The sequence below is a fragment of the Gymnodraco acuticeps genome, unplaced genomic scaffold (genome assembly GCF_902827175.1).
Source record: "Gymnodraco acuticeps unplaced genomic scaffold, fGymAcu1.1, whole genome shotgun sequence".
Lineage (NCBI taxonomy): Eukaryota > Metazoa > Chordata > Actinopteri > Perciformes > Bathydraconidae > Gymnodraco > Gymnodraco acuticeps.
In genome coordinates this window covers 502,717-528,643 of record NW_022992152.1, presented here as the reverse complement: position 1 = coordinate 528,643, position 25,927 = coordinate 502,717, and the positions used below count along the sequence as shown (strand labels likewise).

Genomic DNA, 25,927 nt, shown 5'->3' with positions numbered 1-25,927 from the left:
AATAAAAATGTTAAGACATAAGTGATGAGCCGTGAGGGTAGTTTGGATCAGTGTATTTGTCTTTTATTGCATCTCATTTGGACTCACATGCAGGTGGGGGTGAGGGAAAAAGAACGATGCCATCCATAATAACCCCCCCAATAAACAACACAGCCTTCATTTGAATACTTAGCAAACATTATTTATCCACATTCTTTTTGTATTTTTTTACGTGTCATAGTCATCTTTGTTTTTCTGTCAACACTTTGTTAATGCCACAATGGATTAAGATACAGTCACTTTTGGAAATAAACAACACACAGAACATCAAGCAAATACTTGAGTGCTTTACAGTGAGAGTCGTCGAGACTTCCAGTGCCTGTACACCATCAAATGTACCGACCGCTGCTGCCTCACTCAAAGAGGACCGAGGCCACATCCCAATCACATACACAAATGTTTACTTTTCCCTTTGAGTTCCACCTTAACTTTAAGTCATCTTTTAGGAGACAGACAAGCAAAATTGTTTTCTGAGAATCAGGATGCAGTACCATTCCACACCAGCTGAGGGCGCAACAGTAAACACTCGAGCCAAAGTTTCCACTGATACTGCCTCTGATTACAGATTGAGAGGTATATACAAAGGTGGGGAAATGTTTGTCTACTTGCATTATTTTCAAACTTATAATTTGACATAACTAAAAATATATGATACATTTTGTTCTCTCAAAATAAAGATTAAAGAAAATATGTGTAATCTGTCATTTAAAATATTCTCAAATGCATATGTCAATTTCAACAGAGTTCACACATTGTTGCATGTTAATGACAATCCCTTAAGAAAAAAAATGAAACTGAACACAATTCCATGTGTTCGATGATAAATCCAGATTTGCAGTGCCAGTTGTTTTCAGGTACAATTGTTCTCCAAAAAAGTAGACAGGTGGGCGGATGGATGGCCAAGCAGATATAGGTACAACCAAGTTTTTAATGACATAAACATAGCTCAGTATTAGTTTGGACGACAGGGGTAGAGGAGTGGGAGTGGGGATTGGCCAGTGAAGTTACACACACCGAACACAGTCCACATTTAACAACACAGTCCTCGTCTGGGAGATGCGCAAAGAAACCAACATTTATCCACCCTTCCAAGTCAGCTGATCTGGAAATCCACAATGAATCTAAATACACATTTATTATTTTTTTGTTCATTTTTCCATAGTATATTAAGTAAAGGTTAACACTAAATTACACACACACCCACACACACATAAACAGAGTTTTGTTTGTCTGTATCTAGGGTTCACATTCACAGTTGTGCTACGACATGAGATAAGAAGGGCAGGGTTTTTTTTTATAGGGGTCGCGGCTGGTAGGAGGTCAGAGGGCAAAGATCGTAGATGGAATGGCTGGTTGGCTGAAGGGGCTGGGGCATGACGGAGGGGAAGGCAGTGGGGGGAGTGCAGACATCCACATCCACAGAGCTCCAGACACAATGACAACCCTACAGAGGAGGAAGAGAAAAATTAGACTGAATTAAAACAAGTACTCTCAATAGAAATTGGTGAAGTCTAATTAGGCTGAGAGAGACAAAGAAGGAGATTCAGAAATGTGTTGACTGGAAATGTTTTCTGACTGGCAGAAGAGTGGTTTTTGGCATTTGTATCATGTACATGCAATCCATTAAGTTTGGGGACTTGCAAGAGATAGAAGACAAACTAGTGTCATCTAAATAAAAAATTCTAGACCGTCTATCTCTATTAGCTTATTTGCACTGTATATGAAACTCTTCTTTACTTTGCAGAGCATTTTTTGCAAAGCTGTTTTTAATTCTGCTAATTTCAAATGCTGACCGAAAAAGAAAAAAAGAAAAAACATATATATTTACACTATTACAATATAGATATTAAAGACCATATCATGGGATGTATAGCATTTTAACTTGATTTTGTATCAGGTATTATGTTATTTGGAAATATATGTAGGAATACTATAAAAACTGACAATAAAGGATAGGTGATAGCGTTACATCAATACTCCCATGTGGCTCATGTTGTGCAACAGCAGATTCTGCTTCATACCCTTTACTTGACATAATAAGCTAAACAAATACATTTCAACTCTTTGCATTGAAGTGTTCTATTTTCTGTGTGTATATACCTTGAGGGTTTACAGGTCAGTCGGTCTACATGAAGTCCTTAATGTTGAGGTCATCCAGAGCGTTCCTCGGGGGTGCAGGCTTTCTGGGGCTCTGGGCCGCTCCGGGAGACATCTGCAGACACATTTACTTTTAGCACTTTAACTCTTTTGTCAGAGCAGCAGTAACGAGTTAAAGAGTGAGTGTGTTACCGGTGCTCCGGGGCCTGGCCTAGCCATGGACATCATGGTAGCTCCTGGTGCCCCGGGCTTATGGGAGAAGAAAAGAGACAGTAAGGAACTTTATTTGCCATCTGATGGGTGTGAGGGCCACCTTAAGGGCTAATTGTCCATCAATGTCTTGTAATGTCCAGACTAAGACATTACTAGACCATACTGGACTGGTGGTCTTACCATATTGTAGCAGGGGTGAGTCCCCATAAAAGGAGGAACACCCATTGGTACGGTCTAAAGGTGTGGAGGGGAGGGAGAGGACGAGTTGGGATGTTACTACACTACATAATAAGACACACACACACTGCAAAACAATACACAGACGTCAACATAAGTTACACATTATGTAAAGAAATATCAGTATCACACACAGATGATAAGGAATGCGGACAGACACACCAAACTTGACAAATGAACACACAATTGGGGCCCGAACTTAACGTAAACGTTGATAATAGTCCTTAATTTACTCATGCACAATGATTTTTCTTTTATAGGGGCAGAGAGGAAGCTTTTTGCAGGTAGCCTTCTGATGAAAATGTCATTTCTGTTGTTGCCAAAAGACAACTGAAATATCCAAAAGCAGAAAATGTGTCAATGATGGGGCAAGTTCAGATTTAAACTCAATTCCATCAAGTTTTATAAAAATATAAGCTTAAAAGAAGAAAAATCAGCTGTTTCGAAGGAACAGGTTCTTAATTCAGCACTAATATTTGCCACTTCATCACTCTCCAGTAGATATTTGCGACAAATAAGAATTATATTGATCAAAACTGCATGTTGAAATCTGCTAAAGACTCAGCTTTAAGTTTGGATATTTGCAAGTATTTACAATCAGCACGTGTGCTCTATTATACATTCTATGTGATGTGTAACTTACATTAAATCTACAAGTAACTTAAAGTTTGCTATATGTTTTTTAAATGAATATTTATTTATTTTTTCCACTGCTCAGTTTCCTGGGTCTGTGATTGGACCTGAAACCTGGAGAGCCAGATGAAGGCAGTGCTTGTGACTGGTGCCCTGACTGAGCTGCCATGCGGCTCCACTCCATGCTATGAGACACACAGACAACATTTACCATGGGGGCACCCCAACAGGGGGGAGCTACCTGAGCTGCCGCTGGGGTTCCCATTGAGAGATCTGAGAGAGAGAGAGGGAGAGAGAGAGAGAGAGGTACTGCAACATCACTGTTTTCATTTACTTACTTTATAATGACCATACAGGATAAAAAAGAGTTACAATATTCATTTTAATAGGAGCTACTGATAGTGACTTATAGTCTGCTAAAGGTTTCTACTAAAGGATTGACTGAACAATTTTTTTGGGTAATAATTAATGGTTATGTTAAGTTATTTTTAATGCAAAAAATGCTGTATTCATCCTGTCTGATATCAGGATTTTAGCTAAGGTGAATATCTTTGGGTATTGGACCAAAAAAAAAAGTATACATTTTTAGTATTATCTTATACACTGAAAAGTTGGGATGGATATTTTTCCCTTTCTCAAAACATCCGTTAGACCAAACAGTAAATTAAAAAAGAAATTGGCACAATAATCAACAATGAAAATCATCATTAGTTGCACCGCTATAATTAATAACATAGTTTGAAATAGCCTTACTAGCTTTTATGATGAGAAGATAAATGCCATAAAATGCTGAATTGTCATTTTTTTACTTTATTGTACTGATTAGACGAACAATATACAATGTATTAATTAATACGCTTTATATGTACTAATTAATAAGCTTTATATGTACTGGTCACAGTTGCAGTGAATAGTCTTTATGCTAAAAAAAAAGCTTGAAGTTTCAAATCTAGCATACAAATATCATGGTTGCATCCATCTTGTTTTTCATCTCTCACAAAGAGAGCAAATTAGCATGTTTTCCACCACAGTATTAAAATCAATATCTATGTAAACAACGACTTACTACTTGCCATGTTAGCCATGGAGGTGTCAACATCCCCCCCTTGAGGGGTCAGAGTGGGCTTCATTACATCGCCTAGTCCATCAAATACTACAGGAAGGAGGGAAGGGAGGAGGAGGCAAGGAGGGAGAGCAGGGGAGATATTAGCGTCTTTACATGCAAGCAATTCTCACACTAGCAACCCTCCTTACTACTGGGGATTACTATGACAACCAATATATGTCTCCATGACAACAGTGGGCCGAGAGGAGCATTGGCATGAGCTTGAGCGTTAATATCACAAAACAAGATATTTAATCAAATCTAGAGCAGTAAGTAAAATAGACCATTTTGTGAATTAAGATGATGATGTCAATTAGTGCAACCTGTATAAAGTCAGGAGACATCAATCAGGCCAGTTGCTTTACTTTGTTAATTTGTAATATGGGCAAAGGTAATAACACCTAGTCCAAAATGTATGAAGGATATATATAAAGCATCATTTGTGACCATATGTGCAACTAATAGTACTGCATTATAACCATCATAACAACATGCACAGTGTAAACAATACATTATCAGTGCTTGTTGGTCAATTATAAATATTTCGGGCCTTTGCTGTTTGTATGTAATTGCTGCAAAAATTATGAAGAGGGCAAAAGCACTGCAGTTAAAATGAAGCTGGGATAAATGCTAGAAGCTACTGCACACACTCAGGCGTCTCGTGGTGGAAGGGACAGTGCAGCTGAGCTTTGCCTTACACCACTGCAATGCAGCAGTGCACTGTGGGAAATTAGCGTGTTAAAGAGCAAGGAAACTCACCCAATCAAATGGCAGGAAGCAAGCAATGAGCCAGCCCAAGAGCCAGATGGAGAGGGAGAGTGAGGAAAGGAGAAAGAGAGAGGAAAGTAAAAAAAAAGCATAGATGCGAGAAGAAGAGAGAAACAATAAATGCAATGAGGTTTTAAAGGAGCGGGTGACAGTGACAGTTTATTGCATGAATGATAGAAAGAGAGGGGGAAAGAAAGAGTTAAGCCTTAAGCAGTTGTATTGCAGACCATCAGTTATATAATATTAAGACCAATGGCACTGGACAGGAGATGACTGGGAACCAGGTGAGCAGAGATCATGTTGCCACAGTAACAGTAACCGGGGATACTAGTCGTATGAAAGTGAAAGGTGGCACAGATCAGAGGAATTCCCCCCATAGACTAACGCCCACGGTAGCACTATGCAAATGAGGTGATGCTACGATGATGGTAATTTGACCATATATGGATGTTTGAATATGTAGCACCTAACAGTGACTGTCCTTCAATACTGAGCCAATGACGAGTGTTTAAAATAGTCATGCACAAGCTCTTACATGAATTATGATTCAGTGTTCAGATTGAGTCAGCAGATAAACAAACAGCTAACTATTTCATTAACCTTTACCAAAGTTAATAGAAACAGTGAGTCGACAAAACAACAACAAGTATAATAATAAGGTGGTATAGGGAAGCTCACAGGGGTCTTTATTCAAAGGATAATATTAGTACTGCCTACAGAGAATGAATGACACCTTAAGTCTTATCAAATGAATAAATGTTGATTTAGATATTGCATGAATAAAATGGAAAATCACATTTATATATATAATTATGTTTATATCGCATCTTTTCCAAATTGGAATATATGTTGTCCACTTTATAGTGGGGTATGCCTTTTGAAGTTGATCATCAATAAGCTATTTTATTTGAAGGCAGTTATGGAATGCCCATGCGCCAGTATTGTATTTTACTCAAATAACACATATCACACGTTACTGTATGTGTAAATGATAATGCTATTGGGGAAGCACAGTTACATTTTTAGGTTTATCTGATCATTTTAATATAGTCCCCTGTGGGCTTCCATAGAATCATGTACATACTTATGAACAATAGCTGCAGTCATGGCCGGGCTCTCACGTGCTGCTGCTAGTTTAAAAACTGCAGTGAAACTTTAGTATTAATTCAGGATTCAGTTTAGACTGAAGATTAAAATTGCACACATGGTAATCCATCCATGACTGCAGCTCAGTGCTTTACCAAAATGTTTGTAACATTTTGGAATGCCCTCCACTGTACACACATGCATGCAGAGTATCATTTTAGTTCTTTTTTTACCTGACATGAGCTCAGCACTGGGGGCAGCAGGAGCAGCGGCTGTGGCTTCTCCTCCTGTGGATTCTGGCAAGTCAACCCAAAAATATACCAAACCATGGCATTCCAGGTCAAAGTAGATTCATGAGCCATTCCCATCGCAGCATAAGGGCAAAGAAGGGGTAATAGTCAGCCTTCGGCTTCACGCTGGCAATGTCAAACAAAGTTTTTAGAGTTAGAGAGAATGGAATACACAATACATGTGTATTTCATAAACCAGGACACATCGTCTTTTAAAATATAAAACACACTCTCATATGCAAACATACACACATCTCAGCATTACGCCATACTCATTGACAGTCGCAGTAGAGCACCCACGTGCATTTTCAAGACATTAAAGCCGGCAAAAAAAGAAGAAAGTAAAACAGAAAGTTCCAAGTGCTTGCAGTCCATAAATCCTTAGACTATTTCAACATGATCTTAGCTATGCTTGTAATACTTCCGAGATCAACACACAAAGAGAGAGTTCACAAGGTTGTCCTTACAAAAGTTAAATGCAACAACTTAACTACCCAGTATTTATGACCATTTATAAAGCTTAGTACTAATATATATATATACTAAAATCACTTGAACGCGCTGTCTTTAAACAACTCTCCTGTTATCTCAATCAGAACAACCTTCTGGATCCGCACCAGTCTGGTTTCAAGGCAGGTCACTCCACAGAAACTGCTCTCATTGCTGTCACAGAGGAACTGCACACTGCCAAAACTGCATCCCTCTCCTCTGTCATCATCCTGTTGGACCTGTCTGCTGCATTCGACACGGTGAATCATCAGATCCTCCTTCGCACTCTCCAAAAACTTGGAGTTTCAGGCTCTGCACTTTCCCTCCTCACCTCATACCTGAAAGACCGTACCTACAGGGTGACTTGGAGAGGGTCTGAGTCCGACCCTTGTCAATTAACTACAGGGGTCCCTCAGAGCTCTGTTCTTGGTCCCCTCCTCTTCTCCCTGTACACAAACTCGCTCGGATCAGTCATTAGCCCGCATGGTTTTTCTTACCACTGCTACGCTGACGACACCCAATTAATTCTGTCCTTTCCCCGCTCAGAGACCCAGGTCGTCGCACGCATCTCTGCTTGTCTAGCTGACATCTCTCAGTGGATGTCTGCTCATCACCTCAAGCTCAACCTTGACAAGACTGAGCTGCTCTTCCTTCCGGGAAAAGATTGTCCCACTCTTGACCTAACAATCAACATCGGCACCTCAGTTGTTTCCCCGACTCAGACTGCAAGGAATCTGGGTGTGATCCTAGATAACAAACTGTCCTTCACTGCAAACATCGCTGCTACAACCCGTTGCTGCAGATACACGCTTTACAACATCAGGAAGATACGTCCCCAGCTGACACAGAAAGCGACTCAGGTTCTGGTCCAGGCTCTCGTCATCTCACGCCTAGACTACTGCAACTCCCTCCTGGCTGGTCTACCTGCATGTGCCATCCGACCTCTGCAGCTCATCCAGAATGCAGCGGCTCGTCTGGTCTTCAACCTTCCTAAATGTTCCCACACTACTCCGCTCCTACGCGCGCTTCACTGGCTTCCGGTAACTGCTAGAATCCACTTCAAGACACTGGTACTTGCTTACCATGCTGCGAATGGATCTGGCCCTTCGTACATCCAGGACATGGTTAAACCGTACACCCCAGCGCGTGCACTACGCTCTGCATCAGCCAAACGACTCGCTGCGCCCTCGCTGCGAGGGGGACCCAAGTTCCCAACGGCGAAAACACGTGGGTTTGCTGTCCTGGCTCCAGGATGGTGGAATGAGCTCCCCATTCACATCAGGACGGCAGATAGCTTGCACATCTTCCGGCGCAAACTGAAAACTCATCTCTTTCGACTCCACTTCGAGCGATAGAACTATTAACGAAGCACTTTTATACTAATAAAGGACTGGCTTTTCTAAAACCAGTTGAGTAGCACTTGAAATGTTTTTGCTCTATGAAACCTGATGTACATTTATGATTCTGTTTTCTTCAAGTTGTATTTTGTTGGACGAACGCACTTATTGTAAGTCGCTTTGGATAAAAGCGTCAGCTAAATGCAATGTAATGTAATAATGTAATATCAGTGGTTTCATTTGATGTTTCACAGATTCTACTCCTCTTCTCTGATGATGCGTTCATGGACAGGGCAGGCAGAGGGAATGCAGGGCTGCAGTCATGTGAGTTACCCACCACCAAATAGGTTCATGATGGCTCCCGTAGCAATTTTGGGTGGGGGTGCGGATGAGAGGATGGGCGCAGGGGAGCTGAACAAATCCGCTGGGGAGGGCAAGGTGGAGATGTTGTTTAGAGCCCAAACAACACACACACACACACACACACACACACACACACACACACACACACACACACACACACACACACACACACACACACACACACACACACACACACACACACACACACACACACACACACACACACACACACACTAATTGACCATACACCCAAGCTATTGACCACAATTCATTATAATGTACATTTGCATTTGCAGTGCACGCAGTACATGCTGGAATAGGAAAGTAGGTAAGAGTGATTGAGTAAATGTTTCAGGCAGCTCAATAGCTTCCCGCTGACCCATCAGAGAGCAATCTCATTTCCTTTCATTCCCCTTCCCTGATCAAAGCCAAGGACAAAGCTGAAGTACAGGCAGGGCAAGACAGGATATGAGAGTGAGAGCGCACAAGAGTAGGTGCAATAAGGTACCTGCTGTAAACAAGTCAACACTGGTAGTGGGCTCTGCTTTGGTGAAGCTCGTGTCTGGCATGGAATCAAAGAGATCTGCGCACCCAGAGACAGAAATATTAAAACGCGGCTCAAACACTTGAAAGAATGGTGAGGATGCTCTCACGCACAACAGCCAACTGAAAAACCTTCAATATGTGCACATTAGTCTGATGAAACCTACAAAGAAGAATACAAGAGGATGGTGGATAAAGAAATCAGGAGGGTGTTATCAATAAGAACACAAGACATTGGATTAATACCTGATACCACACACATCTCTAATGTTTACCGCTGAAAATGTCAGTCGCAGGGTTGGCGGCGCTTGGAGCTGAAATGGTTGCGGTGGTGCTGATGGTGCTGGGTGTGGAGGTGAAGAGCGATGAAGGGGAAGGGGAGGGGGGAGGCTGGGGCACCACAGAGTTAAAACAGGCATCCAGCGAGCTACCCAGATTATTATTGTCCACTGTCATCATGCCGAAAAGGTCTAGACCTGAAGATGCTGCGTTGGTGCCACTGTCTGAGGGAGCAAAGGGGTCTTCGGGGAAGAATTGGGAGGGGGGGTGAGGAAGAAATGTGACACATCAATTGTAAGGGAGGGTGTTAGTCAGTGGCTTTAATACAACATAGATTAGACATGTTTTATGTGATGATGATGGAAATACTGCTATAAAAATGAAAGTTAAGGAGGAAAAGAATCGGAGAGAAATGATCGAAGAGCTCCAACACACTCATGCTGTCAGTCGAAACAACTAAAAATAGCAACTGTGAAAATAAATTAAGCGAAACCAATCAAACACCTTTACAGTGTCTAAATCTGTGAAATCCAAACCATACCTATAGGATAAAACAATCACCAGAAAACCACAACAGGCAAGCTTCTCCATAACAAAGTACTAAAATCTTCTGATGCCAAAAGACAAGAGACAAGAGCATTGTCTTCGATTGCCATGGTAACAACAACAGTTCTTTTCAAACATCCAACGAAACTAATAGCAAATCTGTACGCCTACTCTCCCTGCACAAAGCTTTGAAAGGAAACCCTGATTAAAACTTGAGATCAACCAGAAATGCACACATACACATCGACACAAACAGGTCAATAAACATCACGGGCAAAGCACTCAAACCAGTGGTGGAACTATCAAAAATAATTTTTGACCAACTAAAAGTGAGTGGGGTTTGTTTGTATATGCTGAATTGTCTAATCAATTCAGTTGTTCGGGGTTATTCTGTATGTCAATCTCTATAAAGGCGTAGGGACCAGGTGCAAGAAAACAAATCTAAAAATTATGAACAATCCAGACAAAACGGCAAGCAAAGCTTATACAAAAACTAGAGTACATCTGGTAGGCCTATTGGCTTTCAACTGGCAAAACACCTTAACCGTGATCACGGTTGTTAGGTAAATGTTCATTACCATTGTAAGTTAAATGTACTTATGATTAGTTTAGATTTTGGTTAAAAAGTCAGTCTATTGCCAAAAGTTTGAGGAGAAAAGCTACAACCCTGCTTCCTGTAAACTGGAAGCTATAGCCAGGTGCCCGTTAGCTTAGCACAAAGAATGGAAACGGGTTAATAACCTCACTCTGAGATTGATATAAATAAAACACCAACAACTTTTCTTTGTACTTTCTACTGTGTTATGTCAAAATGTAGTCTTAAAAAAAAGGCTATGGTCCACTGTAGCTAGCAAGCTAATTAAGCTAACGTTATCTTCAGAAACAGGGTTTTGGGCGGAGTTTTACATTTTTCTAGCTAACTCACTTAAAAAAAGGTATATAAAGGGATCATAAATATGTTACATACCCAATATACTAAACCAAATTGTACATCTAACTGTATGCTCAATTTTAGGTTGCTACTTTAAATTGGCCTATTTATAGTAGGCTACTATACTACAGAGTTAAATTCGACCACTGGATTATCTCACTCACTCACACAGACGCTCACACAGACACACTTTCTGTCACCCACCAGCTCCAGCGTTGGCGGCGGTGGGGGCGGACGTGGCGGCGGCACCACCTTCAGCAGCGGCTGCAGGGGCCTCAGGGGCAGGGGCAGGTGTAGAAAAGGCATCTGAGGTTCACCCAAACCCCATCAGAGGACAGATATGCCCACAGAGACAGAAACAGATGAAGAAGTGAAGATGAAAAGAGAAAAAAGCTTAGAAAATATTGTTGAGTATCTGTTAAAAATGGTAGTTTGCAGCATTGATATCAGACATTAATGACTGACAGATGAATAGACAAATGGGAATACAGACAGGAGGCACTACAGTAACTATTCATCTACTGCACAAGGTACTAAGCCTGAAGACCTACAAGTGTTTCAGTCGCCAACTGTAGCTGTAGCCATGTGACACAGTTTGATAGAATTGCTTTTCACTGAGGTCAAAGAAAAGCATGTCTGCCTATCAAACAAGACGCATGTGGAGAATGACTTTAGCAGTATGTTAAAAGCCGAAGGTGAGTGTGTTGCTATACATAAATAAATAATGCAGAAATGGGGAGTATTTGTACAGGAATTTTGTATTATATTATGTAGGTGCAAGTGATTGTCTCCTTCTTAACATTGTATTTCATATGTGCCCCAAAGTGCTCATATTAACAAAAAATAAGGATTAGCATTAGGAAAAAAATTGTAAACAGGAGCATTTTAAAATAAACAGTTTCGTCAATTAAATAACATATTTAATGAATTGGTTAATTTATATATATTACAAAATGTATTGATTTGAATATTTGATAGTTATTTGTTGATTTCAAATAAAGGCATTCTAGGCATGTGAAGCTGAATTGATGGAGGTCACTGTTTTTTTAGATGCAAATTTGTTAGCAGAATTCAGACAATATAATTGATAAATCAGCATATTTCTACATTTTGTGTATGTTTGAGCATGCAGTCGTCATAATTTGTGTGATGGTTTTAAGGTTGAGCTTCCCAGAGTGATTCTTTCTTAGAGAATTTTCTGGAAGCTCACTGACCTCCCAAAAGATCCATATTTGCGGCGCCAGTGGAGGTGGCGGCTGCTGTGCTAGTGGGAGGAGCTAGAGAGACTCCGGGTTCTGCGGCTGCAGGGGTGGGCGTTGCTGCTGTAGTGGAGGGGGCGGGCTCTGCCGTGAGGGTGGGTTCAGATAGCAAGGAATCGCCCATTTCTGCGAGTACCAACCGGGTGTTTGAAATTCCCAAATAAATGTACCAAAATAAACCCCAAAAGAGCAACCAAAATAACCAGTGGAGTTACCGTTACAACAGTGAACAAAAGTAAGCCAAAACAAAAGTCCAAATCAAATTAAAGCCAATTAAGAAGTTTAGGAATTGTCCAAGCAAAGCAAAATCCAAACGTTAACCAAATTATAGTCAAATTATCCAACACCATCCGGTCATAACCAACAAACAAAAAACAACCAAAATAGCCCCCGTTGTTAACCAAAAACAGACAATGGAGTATGTGGAGGGAAAGGAGAGAGGAAGAGAGAAACAAAGACACTACTCAGACTAAAGAAAACAGCTTGAGGACACAAACAGGGAGGTAACCATGTGACATTTGTACATTTACAGTCTATCTACATTTGATTTGGATTAAAACCCTGATATTATTTCAGGTTGCCTCAATGTCAGATAAGGGTTCAAAGAGAAAGTCACTGACATTTTGGCGTCCTGGAGGATGTTTAAATCTACACTTGTCTAGACTAGAAGTGAAGTGAAAGCAGAGTGAAACTCACCTGATCCAAGAAGATCTATGGAAGCAGAAAACAAATGAAAATACATGTTTTTTGACAGTTAACTAAAATAAAATATATGATTTAAACGCCAGCCTCATTTACTGTAAATGCTTTAATGTGGATTATTTCTGATGAACCAGCAGCTGACAGGAAGGAGGATACTTACCTCCCCAAGATGTGGGGGCAGCTGATGATGCTCCTGTGGGACCGGAGGAGGACAGAGGATCAAGGTCCAACAAGGAGCTGGAGGAGGCAGAAACAAAAAGCAAACAACATTAGATTCACCATCATTCGCAGAAGGTAATTATTTTACATTTGGCCATTGTATAAAGTAACTATTGATGTTATCAGTGATAGCCACAACACTGAAAAAAGGTACTTTAAAAGTCCTTAGCAGGAACTGCAGCTTTGGCTGATGCAAAAGCAAACAATCAATAGGTTTCCAAGATACTTCACTTAAAACTAAAAATGTTGACTGGTTGTGCTCAAGGAAAAGTCAGAGGAAACTTAAGTCAGCAGGATTCATCCTCTGGGAACCATGAAAACCGTCCATCTAATAGTTGTTGAGGTATATTTACTCGGGAGGTTAACCAACAGCCATAATGCTAGTATGGGTAAAAATAAGATTGGTACGTCCAGGAAGTTTTTATGGGTTGTCAAATACTTAAACTATATCATCAAAAATATATAAAATAACAATTGCTGCCAAATGAGCTCTTTATGGCAGAATTAGGTTACAATTTCTAAGCATTGAAATCTCAATGAGCCAACCCTCCAATTAACCCTCTTATTAGCACTAGAGCTTTGTTTGCTTGGTATTTGCCACAATATATTACAATTTTGTTATACGTTGTGTCTGATTTTGGAAGCTTCCTATTGGATGTGTGCCTAAAGATCCTACTCCTCATTGTGCCTTTCTGCAGGGTTTAACAAGGTTGCAAAGAACATTTAGTGCCAAATGAATGATAGAACGGCAGTGAAGAGAGAGAAGGTCACAGAGTTTACACTCACTCTTCAGCTGGCTCAGCAGGAGCAGCAGCAGCAGCAGCGGCAACCTCCCCAGGAGGAGGCTGCAGTGTGGGAACAGATTTGGCTGGAGTTGATGTTGGAGAAACGTTGTTTGTCGGAGACCCCTGGAGGATAGACAAGAAGAAGAAAAGCATTTGTAGTGGTGCATCAGACTGGAAGAGCTCAATAAAGACATAGACCGTTATGAATGTGCATCTTACCTTTGTTGGAGACCTGAAAGAGTGGAAGAGTGGAATACATATTAGTTCTCTTGCATGGAATTGACAGATCCCTTGGACATAGACTATATTTGTTAATTGGTCTTTTTTTTAAAGAAAGAAACCCACCAAGAACAAATATGAAAGACAAACAAATCAAATGTGATCATATGAAGGTTACATTTCCAAAGCAAAACATTCTATGTCCAATTGTTCAAATTGCTCTCGTTTTGTCAAGTAACATTTTACATTTTGTGAAATCTACACAGTTTTCTAATAAGTTAGTAAACTCCAAACAAAACACAGTATATGCTCACCCTTCACTGGTGATTCCAAATGAACATAAAGGGGGATAAAAGAGAGGAAGGATTAAAGGAAATTAGGCCTGTTACTACCAACATTTCCTTCATGAAAAAAATGTACTCAGATCTTTTGTCATTGTCATCCTAATTCTCCTGATCTGGCTTCACACTGAAAAGAAGAAACACTCAATCTGACAACGACTTACCCCTTCTTTCCACCCTTCACATCCTCCAGGCCGTTCATGTGTGTTTCCAGACTTTCCAGGATACTGCTGGGAGCCTGAGAAAAAAATTGAGAGTGAAGCAATCAATTGTCATCATTTCCACTTCTCTCCTAAATCGCAAAGTCAGGCTCTGCGAGAAACAAAAAGTTGTTAAATTGAGAGAAGGGTAGACAGCGCTTTAGAAAATCCCACTGCAATACCCATGCATGTATAAACACACACGCGCCATATGATTGTCAGAAATGCAATTAGAATGAACATGCTGACACTACATCCTGTAAACAGGCACTCAGCCAGGGCACCCCTTGTTTCTGTGGTTACCGGGTCCTCGAGGGGTGTAAAAGGACAGTCTTCGTCGTCAGAGTCTGCTAGATCCACCACTACGCCAGGGTGGAGGCACTGGGGTGGGGAGATTTATTGCAGATAATTCTTGGGTGTTTATGTATGTGTGTATGCATACTTGGACACAATCCAGGAATAAAATAAACCTCAGAGAAATGCTGAATGTCTTTAATCTGACTACACCTGCAGCACACATACAGTACAGCATAAGGTTGTGTGAGTCAGATGCAAAACAAGACGATGAGTTTCACTGTGGGATAATGTGGCATTTCTTTCTTTTGTTTTTAGGATCCAGAACAGTGAAACTTTTAAAATAAATTCACTGGGTTTGTGTTGAATTTAACTAAAGACTACAGTAGGCTATGTAAGGTATACAGTTAAACAACCACCAGCTGGTACTGGCAAAATAAATGCAGACGAGAATCAAAACGGTCGACCAAGTGGAAGTCTTTTCTGTGATTTGGTAGTTTAATAAAATAAAGAAATAGACACCTTATGACAGATTTCTGTATTAAAAGGCAGAAGTTGCACAACCTTGCGTACAAATTATAAATAGCAGACTATATTTTTCAACTCATTGAGTGGATATCTGTTCTTACACACTGTTCTCACTTATGGTTTAGCCTGTTTCATAGTTCTAATAGAATGGTAGTGTTGTAGCAGAACGGAGCGCATACTTTGCAGTTAATATCTAAGAGGCACGATATGCTTTACTTACGTAGTTGATGTCAGGAATGTCGTTTTTCTCAACTCCCACTGTCTGTTAAAGAAAAAAGCATTACAACATTGCATTCTCATGTTGCTATGTTTTATTATGAAGGTGGACGGTTGGTCCCTTACCTCAGCCATCTTCATGAATTCCCCAATCTTTGTCACCCTGGTCAGAAACCTCTTGTAGATCTCCAAGGCCTCCTTACAGTCACTCTTCTTCATCTTGAAGTATTTCTCTACGTACGGGAACAACAGGTTACGATTAATTGTGTGTTTTCGTATTTGAAATGCCAAAGTGAAGATACCCATGGACTACGGACCTAGTAGGTTGATGACTCCGTCATTGTAGGACGCAAACAGTTTGACCAGGTCCTTGAAGAGAAGCAGGAATGCACCATTTATGATCCCATTGTTCAGCTCCTTGGGATGAATCTGAGAGAAGAGGACATGTGAGAATTGGAAGACTTTGGAAATCCTCTGTCTTGTGTTGCTGCTCAGCGCTGTAGAACAAGTGCAAGTATCAAACCGAATAGGGACTCACATCGAACTCCAGGAGTGTGTCAATCTGTGTCTGCAGAACAGGCATGCCTTTCAACAGCTTCTCAGTGGTCATGGTCCTCATCACGCCCTCAGCACTAGAAGAATACAACAGAGCGTTAGATGCTCACAGGGATGACAACTGCAATAGGATATAGCTCATAGTGTAAACATACAAAGTGTAGGCATGAGAAAGAAAGACCTATGACCGCCAACTCTCTGACCACCATGATTAACGTACCCCTTCTTGACTCTGGTGAAATCAAAAGCCATCTGGCGGTAGGCGAAGGCTTTCTCGTTCAGGTATCGGCCGTACCGTCTGATGAATGTAGACATGTCATAGCCTAAACAGAAAATGTATGTCAGATAGCAGGCAGGGTTCGTTACCTCCGCCAAGAGAGTTATGTTCTCAGCTTGGTTAGTCTGTTGGCGGAGACCAAAGTGCCATGAAGGTATGAGACTTGATGGAAGGGTGTATAGTTAACCGAAGCTGGACCCATTTAATTTGGGATCTAATCCAAATGATGGGGCTGATGCTCAAATTATGTTTCGCTTTCATTAATATAGAGAGTTATGGAATGGCCTTGGCAGAGGACTGCACTTTGAGTGCCCTCTAAGGCTGGTTACTTTTGCTTTTTATATTAGGAAACAATCTGCAAAGTCATAAATGGTTCTGCTCACTGTACTCTAAGGGATCTTTGTCCGAAAGGGACAATGTTTTCTACAAATGGACTGAACAGTGGCTTCTTCCAGCCAGAAAATAAGACTTTTTGAGAGCATGGGAACAGAAAATATGGGAGAAGAAGAATCACTTCAACTAATATTTTCAAAGGAAAACCATAAAAAGGGATGCTCCTTAAAATAATTGGCTAAAACGCAACTCCAAACGTTTCCCAAATATCATGAATTCAAGCTAAAAGATCTGATTTGCCGTTAGTTTCAACCATTATTTCATCCATATAAGTGCTGGGTAACACTTATCTAACAAAAAGCTGAGAGAAATACCACACACTGCTGTCTTGTTAACCATTTTCTTTTTTCTTCTTTATCCCACACGGACAAGACAACATTTCAATCATATAAGTACGTATTTATATAAACCAAGTCTATCAGTATTATCTTTAGCTATTGTAAATTGGTTTAGATTCATTTGTCTTACATATTTCCCCAGGCAATATCAACAGTCCCTGAAACATTAGACAGAGCGGCCAAAGGTACAGCATCTGTTTTCATGCATGTGTAATCATGTCCCTCCTATGTATTTGCCAGATGGCTCTCTTCGTTTCTTTTTTCTCCAGACACTGATATTGTTCTTACCGTGAGAGCCAGTTTTGTCGATGAAATTGCTGAGGTTGAACAGGGAGGTCCTGGAAGCCAAGTACTGAATGAACCTCTGAGGGAGAGAAAGGTAAACAATCAACAGTCGCTATAGTAATCAAGAGCAATGGGGGGAGGAAATTAAGTTAAAGTTAAGGGAAGCCTCTAGAGGTAAGTAGACTGTAACTAAATCCACATTAGGACATTTATTTTACAAAATATGCAAATGAGGCAATTCCCATACATTTGATACATTAAGGTTTTTACAGATGCAATATCTTCATATCACTCCAATAATCAGGAAATACTGTCAACAGCTAAGTTTTCAGGTATTTCTATGAATCAGGCTGAATAATGGACGAACCCCTGGAGAATTCTACATTTCTGAGTATGAGAAGAATTCTTAGAAATGTACATTAATGAAAGCCTATTATACAATTCCATCCAGTTTGCACTACACTACAGATAGCAATGTACTGTATCTCATAGATATCACTTTAAAACCTTCCAAGTTAATTACTTACAATTGTTTTTTTATTACAAGTGTTGAATAAATCCACAGTTGCAAATAGACAAATAGAATATAAACATACATTTGATTTTTTTTGTCCTCTCCATTGGTCTAAAAGAGACATGTTAAAGAAGCCAAATAGACCAAACTCTCAAAAGTAAGACAACAATGTATTTGTGTGTAGTATCTCGCTACAACCAAACAATTTAATACAAAAAAAATATTTCACTCAATCACATAGCAGCCTTTGTAGACAAACATTCAATGGATGACTGCTAATACACTTAACCCACAGGACTGGTTTAATGTTTTCAAGGAATTATGTTTAAAACCTTTTTTTTGCCTAGCGTCCATCAGCACCACAAACCCTTAAAGCACTCGGAAGACTCTTCAAAGTGCTCAGATGTTAATTATCGAGGCCATTCCTATACATTTGGATAATTTAGCAATTCTATGCAGTCCTTTTTATCATTCATTTTCCTCCATAATCCTAACAATATGATATTTGTATCTTATATATCTGAATCCAACTAGATTCAGGCTTGAACCGAACATCTCCACATGTCAATGGTCTCATCCACTAACCTCGTTGCCGTGGACACACATGTGATGGCTGGTGACGAGGGCCTTGAAGACCACCACCCAGCTGGCATTGGTGGCTCGCTCAAACAGTGTGTCCGCCATCTGAGGGATGTTCACGTTGGTGGTGTTGGTAGCTGACACCAGGTCTGCAACACAGCCACAGAGAAAACATTATCATTATTGGAATCATGTGGAATATGGTGGTCTGATATTTAGCTTTTTTGGTTTCCAATAAGGAATCAATCAATGTTTATTTATATAGCCCAATATCACAAATGTTACATTTGTCTCAGTGGACTTCACAGTGTGTACAGAATATCAGTATGACAATACGACACCCTCTGTCCTTAGACCCTCACATCGTACAAGGAAAAACTTCCGGAGAAAACCCACAGTTTAAAGGGAAAAATGGGAGAAACCTCAGGGAGAGCAACAGAGGAGGGATCCCTCTCCCAGGACGGACAGACGTGCAATAGATGCCGTGTGTACATTGAAAAGATAATACATCTTGGAAAGACACGGTTAGTTTAGTCTCAGACAAATGCTTCCATCATTTGATAGACTTGGATTCAACTTTGATTAAGTGGGCAGGCTAAGTGTTCGCTGCAGAGCTGCCTCAGACGCCCATGAGAATATTAAGCTAGGAGGAAGACCTGATGTACATACCAAATGCTATCAGAACTCTCTCTCTCTCACACACACACATACACACACACACACACACACACACACACACACACACACACACACACACACACACACACACACACACACACACACACACACACACACACATACTGACAACGCAGGAATACTGAAAAGAGCTTAGTCAGCCAAACTTCGAGTTCAGACAGGGCTCTAACATTAAGAGTCCAAGGTATTGCATCAGCACAGGGTGTGAATATATAATGAGGATAGTGAAATGCATCTCATTTCTCACACACATGCAATAATCTCTTCCTGCTCTCTAGCATGAAGAAGTGTCATTTTCTTCTGGTCAATAAGCAATTACTACCTAAAACACTTTTTTAATGAATAACATGCTTCCAAAAAGGGCTTGATTTAAACATAAAATTATTAAATTTTTACAAACAATTTTCCGAATTGTCAGAAAATAGTTAAATTCCAAGAAATGTATGAAATTATCAATTACCATCAACGATTGTAAAGAAAAAAGAATCTCACATTTGATGTATTCCCCATCAGATGTGGGAGTTTCTTCTTAGATAAAGGGAGATAGGGAGGCAGACAGATGGCCGCAGAAACAGTCATGCAAATATAAAAAGAGAGCGAGAGCATTTGGTCTGGCAGAGGAGGTAACACTTTGAAAAAAAAAAGGATAGATGATATTTCTCTAGAGGAGTATATTGCAGAATGATTACCAATCATGCAGCACTACATCATGTTTGACATATTGACATGAAAAGATACAGAGCCACATATTGTATTTGGTGAGGGCACAGATAAAGATCAGAATAACAATATCCTCTAAAAGTGCATTTTTGTTGTTGTTCCCCTGACATTGACAGCGAAGCAACAAGGGCAGGGCTGAGTGTCTCCATACAGAGTGCCAGAGAGAGACGCAGGAAATATTGGCAAGCTGCTCTGATAATGGAAGGAGAGGAAGGCCATTATATTGAACAGGGCCTTGGCCTCGCCTTGAGTCGTATATGCCAACATGTAGGCCATAAATAAATCAAGATATGGGAATGAAGGAAGAGAAGCAGAGGGAGTCTGTTGGGAAGCGCTAATGTAGACACAGAAAGGATGTTCAAGTTCATACCAGGCTAGACAGAGGGGCTGGGGGCTTGTAAACAGATTATTACTAATCACTGGCCCTGGTCTCACTGCCCATCCCCCGTACAGCACACATATATACACACCTGACTTTACACTTAACAGTTGTACACCATGCTAACACTTCTTTTGACACCAGTGCTGTCAGTCAGTGCAATGATTTATGTTTCTAGCACAGGATGGAACAGACAATATCAGCTTGAAGATATACCCACATACAGTAAGAGCTTTGTTTCCATCCTGACTCTACTTGGATGTTTCCCTTTTCTTTCTGTCCCTTCTTTATCCTCGCTTCTACACGACAAAGCTGAATACTACAGTGGCCTGCAGGCTCTTCAAATGACACACACAGAGACGAGGTCCTCAATGGCTGAAATGTGATTATGTAACATTATCATGTCCCTGGCACGGCTACAAGTTAGTATTTATACTAGCACGATAAACACAGCGTTATCCGCAACCATTTTAAGACTTTCAGCTCAGTATCAGAGGTGGTAGAAGTATTAAGTAAAGGAATATCACAGTAAACATGAGTAAAGTTTAAGTAAAAGATATTACTAATTTGAAAACACAAGATTATAAACTTAAAATATACTCCATTTCTAAATAATCTATCTCTGGGTTAAAATTAGTGATGCAATCATTTAAGGTGGCGCTAATTGTACTTTATATACTGCTTGGCAGGTAATAATACATTTTAATTTATTAGATTTATATTTATTTATAATCTATATCTGCAGTTGCTAAAACTGTCAAATAATTGTGGAGAGGTTATAGTAATATTTAGTAGAATTACAAAAAGTATAAAGTAGCATAAAATGAAAATACATATTACTTTGGTACATTCCACCACTATTGATAATACTAAAGAATTGATGTATATAGATATATATATATATATAGATATAGATATGTGTTTACTGTTAACAGGCCATATCATAGGTTATAATCCCTGCTCTCTGTTTATTATCTTATAAACACACACTGACTTGTGTGTGTGTGTGTGTGTGTATCTAATGAGGATTGGCTGAGCTAAATAAAGACTATAGACGGTAATCCACGGGCCACAGGAGAGCTCTAAGAATGAACTGAGGTGTCAAAATACTGTGCGAATGAATGTTGGGTGTGTTACAGTGTCCATTTTTAGTTGCTATCTGCTGTAATTTATTTTAATGTTGCAAGAAAAACCACTTGATTAGTAGTCAGATGCCATCCTTTAAATAGTTTTCTCGATCCAACACTTTCACAGGTGTAGATTTGTACGCTACAACTGTTAATCTTGCCTTTAAAAGATTATGACAAAGCGTGTTGTGGGATTGGTAGTGCATTACTATACTTGTGAAGATGAAGCCCATTTCATACTCAAAAGTCAGAGACTTGAATACAATAAAACCACTAAATATAGTTCAATATAGGGGGTGGTTTCAGAGAGAGATATAGGGGATACAGCCAACAGCCTGTTAGCTTAGCATTAACACTGAAAACACGTGGGAAACAGCTAGCCTAGCTCTGTCTGAAGATAACAAAATTCAAGAAGCCTGACAGCAAGACCTCAGGATGTTACTTACACCTAACGGCCTGTAGAAGAGCAGCTTGTCCTTTTTACACTTCAGTTTTTGAGAGATAGAACTCTTAATTAGTGATCTTTAATGGTCCTGTAGGTGCTGGCTAGATTTATTTTACTCTGCAAAAAACAGCTACTTCTACATCAACAACAGTACTATAGATGTATTTCAATGATTGCCCTTGGTGTTGAGATGAATCCTCTCTTTTAGTTGACCTTGCATGGACCACGTGTTCTCTAGAAATGTGTAACAAATTCCTCCAGTGACTCTTTTTACTAGTATACAACAAAATGATCAGGAATATGAAATTCAAGTGTGTTTTACACATAATTGTGAAACATAACACTCATTTAACACCTGGGTTTCATTCCCTGCACTGAAATCAAATGTAGACATCGAAGACAAAAGAAAAGAATACATTTGCTCTTCAGAGAAAAATCCTACATATATATGATCTTTTAGCTTTTTGTAGTTAGGCCCCTGTCATTCAGAACAACTTCTCAGGCCCTTCATTGCTAAGGTAACACATCTCCACCTCAACCCCTAATGTTTCCAAGTGCTAATATGGTAAGCTTTACAGCGGCAAAGAAAAACAAAACTACCAACAAAACAGGACTCACTGCATTTCGTTTTCCACAGTAACTCATTCCAATGTTCACCATATGCTAATGGAGGTAAGAACTGCAAAGAACTTCAACTATGGTAATGCCAAAACAGAAACCTTTACTTCTTCCTGTTTGACCGCACCATTTTCAAACTTCCTTTGTAGAATAATTAAACCTGGTGGAAGACAGAATTGCAGTAAAAGCAAGGTTTATATACAGAACACATCTAAATGCTGAAGGTGTCAGATCCGTACAGCTATTACATCGTGTATCAACATGTACTTCATAGTGATGAAGCAAATAGTCAATTGCCATTTTGACATTTAAGGCAAGTGTTCTACTTAAAATGCAAACGTGTTATAATATATGTTAAGTGTATGTGTTGTCTCCTGGGTTCTGTAGTGCCCGGAGTCTGTCTTTTTATTTGTTTTCCTCCCAAACCCCATCCCCTCAGGAAGCCTTTGCCTCCTGTCAGGTCATCATTGTAAATAAGAATTTGTTCTTAATTGATTTCCCTGGATAAATAAAGGTTCTACTACTACTAAGTGTATTAAATAAAATTTGACTGAAAGATTACAGATACGTTCAGTTTATTGGTTCAATTTAAAGACATACTGAATGCACTCTACAGATGACAACCTGTCATTTGACTTCTTCCTCCTCACAATCGCCCCCTGTCATTAGAGTGCCATCCCCTGACACTCTCAATCTGTTGCCATGGCAACTGCCCTGCACCACCACCGCCACCAACACACCCACCCCAAGGGTCACTGACTGTGTCACGGTGACAAAGGACTAAATATGACCTGTCAGCTTTAATATTTATCTCTCATCAACTACACCATCAATTAAACACAGTGAAAGATGATTATTTAGGCGGCCTTTACTTATTATCAATGATCACTTTGCAGTTATTTCCCTTTTTTTTGTCTCAACTACACCAAGACATAAATTAATCAACGCTGAGTTTTTTGAGGTTAGGAATTTCCTCCTGCCAAGACACACATGCAAGAGAAGCACAGTGGCCTACATACAAGAAGCGTGTGTAGCTTGAATGGATACAGCATAACCTCAAAGACAAAATAAATGATGTATCAATTAGTCTACAAATTCCATTTAGAATTAACCCATAATTGTTTAGTTAATAAATGCAGAGAATAATAAAAAATGTGCACCACCGTTTCTGTGCAAGGTCATGTGTTTATGCCTTGTTGTATGAAAAACAGAGAAAAGCAGGAAATCCTCAAATTTGAGAGGCTGAAAACGTGTGTTTTCTGACATTTTTATATTATTAATTGCTTAAGCGATTAATCAATAAAGCCATATCAAAATAGTCATAATTTTCTGTCAATAGATAATAAAATAGATTTGTTGTCTAGTCATTTATTTATTCATTTATTATGTGTAATGTATTACATTTGCTTTAGATTAAAGTGTGTGCGGTACCAAGAGGTCTATCTCTCCTGCAGCTGAACAGAGAGATCATGCGCACTAGTCTCTAAAGACAAAAGTTAAAGACACAAAAAAAACAGACATAGACACATCTAAAAAGCAATGATCTCTGGTACTTTGCAAGCATTAGTATTGTCAACTTTGGCTGTGTAAATAATGCAAGGCAGTCATTGGCTGATTAATAAATAATTCAGCAGAGTAGCGGATCGCAAGATATAAGGTCCAAGACACAGGACCAGAGCTGGCCAGCCACAGACACAGACAGACTTAAAAAGGAAAAAAGGCACAGAGAGCTAACCAGCCGTTATCTGTATGCAGCGCCACGCCACTGCTTTGGTCTGACTCACTATGTGTAGTAGATGACAGTAATTCATCACGATTTGCCATAAGGTGGCCCCTGCTGTCAACTGGAGATGTGTCAATAAAGCTGTGAGGTTTGATAATTGTATTCAGCTGTGACATGGCTCTTAATTGATCTGAACTTACTGATAGACAAATGTATGTATTTGCATGATGTTTAGACAGCATTAGCTTGATATAAAATGTTATTTTAGTATGTGTGACACTTCATTCATCATCCAGACATGCAGCCTTACAAAGCTTCAGTGCTGCAGCAGCACAGAGAAGGGAAATACAATTGTATTTTTCTGAGGATGACATGTCAGTCTGCCTTAAAATATGACCTTTTCTCCCTCTCCCTTTCTCAGGGGGCTGTCACAAAGGGTCACCAGAGGGGTCATCACCATCGTGGCTGCATCAATTCATTATGGCACCACACCCATTAAAGGCAAGGTGATTAAGAAATGGCTGGTGGTGATCATTCTGGCATGAGGTCTCAATGGATATGTGTGCAGCCTAGGCCCATCTAAGGCCAGCTCTTACAGTATGAACGGAAAAGAAGGACTATACTTACACTCCAGGTGCTTTTTCTTGGGCGCCATCACTTCATGAGTGGTGGCTTTGCAGACAGCCCGGGCCATATCTGATCCCGTTAGCTGGTATTGCGCAGCGGCGATGCGATCCGTGAGCGTTTGCCCCGACATTTTCTCTGCGTTGAATCGACCACCTCAGGAATGTGTTTCACCTCGGGACGATGAATAAATGAATGAATATCACCCGGCTGCTTCCCGGTGGTTCAGTGAGCGGATCCCGTGCGTTCCTCTTCCCCGACGGATAGGCCTGTGACCTTCTGTGTGGGCGGAAAAAAAAGCACACAAAATGAGCTCAAACCCCCTAACATTAACGCTATTTTTGCATCAAACCGTGCGATCACGTCGGTAATATGCGCGATGACATGGGTAGACTTACGCAAGGTTGTGAATTCCCCACGGCTCGTACCGTTAGGCTCCGACCGTTTACTTCAGCACCTTGGACAGCTATAACCACTCGGTTATACCCAACCGAGAATAAAAGCTATTTTATTACCCCGCAGCAATTTATTAAAAAGAAAAAAATAGGCCAATGAAAAACGCAGGTGAATGCGAGGCTCCTATAAAATATGCTTGAAAAATGACTGACTGTAAATCAACACTCCATAGGTCGGTCAAATATCCCGTATGAGGGGTTGGCTGTCTTCCTCCCTGCAAGAAAAAACGCTTTCAAAATAAGAGAATTTCCTCCTCGGTGATTCTTTTCCGTTCAGCTCAGAAATGCCGCTTCAGATGATCCTCTCTTCAGATCGTAGGAAAAATGCGCACCGCTCCCCGTTGGTGTCGCCAACACTGCGCAGCGCACGATGCTCAGGAAGAGGAAGGGAATTTCCTTTTTTCTCCTTCCCCCCTTGTCAATTGTTTATTTATTTGGCCTTTCTATACGTCCATATTCTAGACTCTCCTCCCCCAGCGG

At 40.2% G+C, this 25,927-nt stretch overlaps 1 protein-coding gene across 12 annotated transcripts; it reads right to left on the bottom strand.

Moving 5' to 3' along the window:
• Positions 1–41: 41 nt before the first annotated feature.
• On the bottom strand, positions 42–25,913 carry snap91b (synaptosome associated protein 91b). 12 transcript variants are annotated; one of them, XM_034204313.1, is made up of 24 exons: positions 25,391–25,913; positions 24,996–25,271; positions 18,667–18,809; positions 17,571–17,646; positions 16,495–16,597; positions 16,258–16,351; positions 16,037–16,148; positions 15,846–15,952; positions 15,724–15,765; positions 14,646–14,719; positions 14,455–14,460; positions 14,141–14,153; positions 13,923–14,044; positions 13,078–13,154; positions 12,912–12,926; positions 12,171–12,341; positions 11,161–11,262; positions 8,632–8,718; positions 6,412–6,474; positions 4,286–4,372; positions 3,431–3,492; positions 2,329–2,385; positions 2,140–2,251; positions 42–1,483 (listed from the first exon to the last, which is right to left on the bottom strand). In XM_034204313.1, exons 2-23 carry the CDS (start codon positions 25,123–25,125, stop codon positions 2,165–2,167), a joined length of 1,830 nt encoding a protein of 609 aa, XP_034060204.1. In that variant the 5' UTR covers positions 25,126–25,271; positions 25,391–25,913; the 3' UTR covers positions 42–1,483; positions 2,140–2,164. The 12 variants fall into 12 exon arrangements, with proteins under 12 accessions (XP_034060204.1, XP_034060207.1, XP_034060208.1 ...); XM_034204316.1 differs by having other exon boundaries at positions 3,461–3,492; XM_034204317.1 differs by having other exon boundaries at positions 3,461–3,492; positions 4,286–4,357.
• Positions 25,914–25,927: the final 14 nt, after the last annotated feature.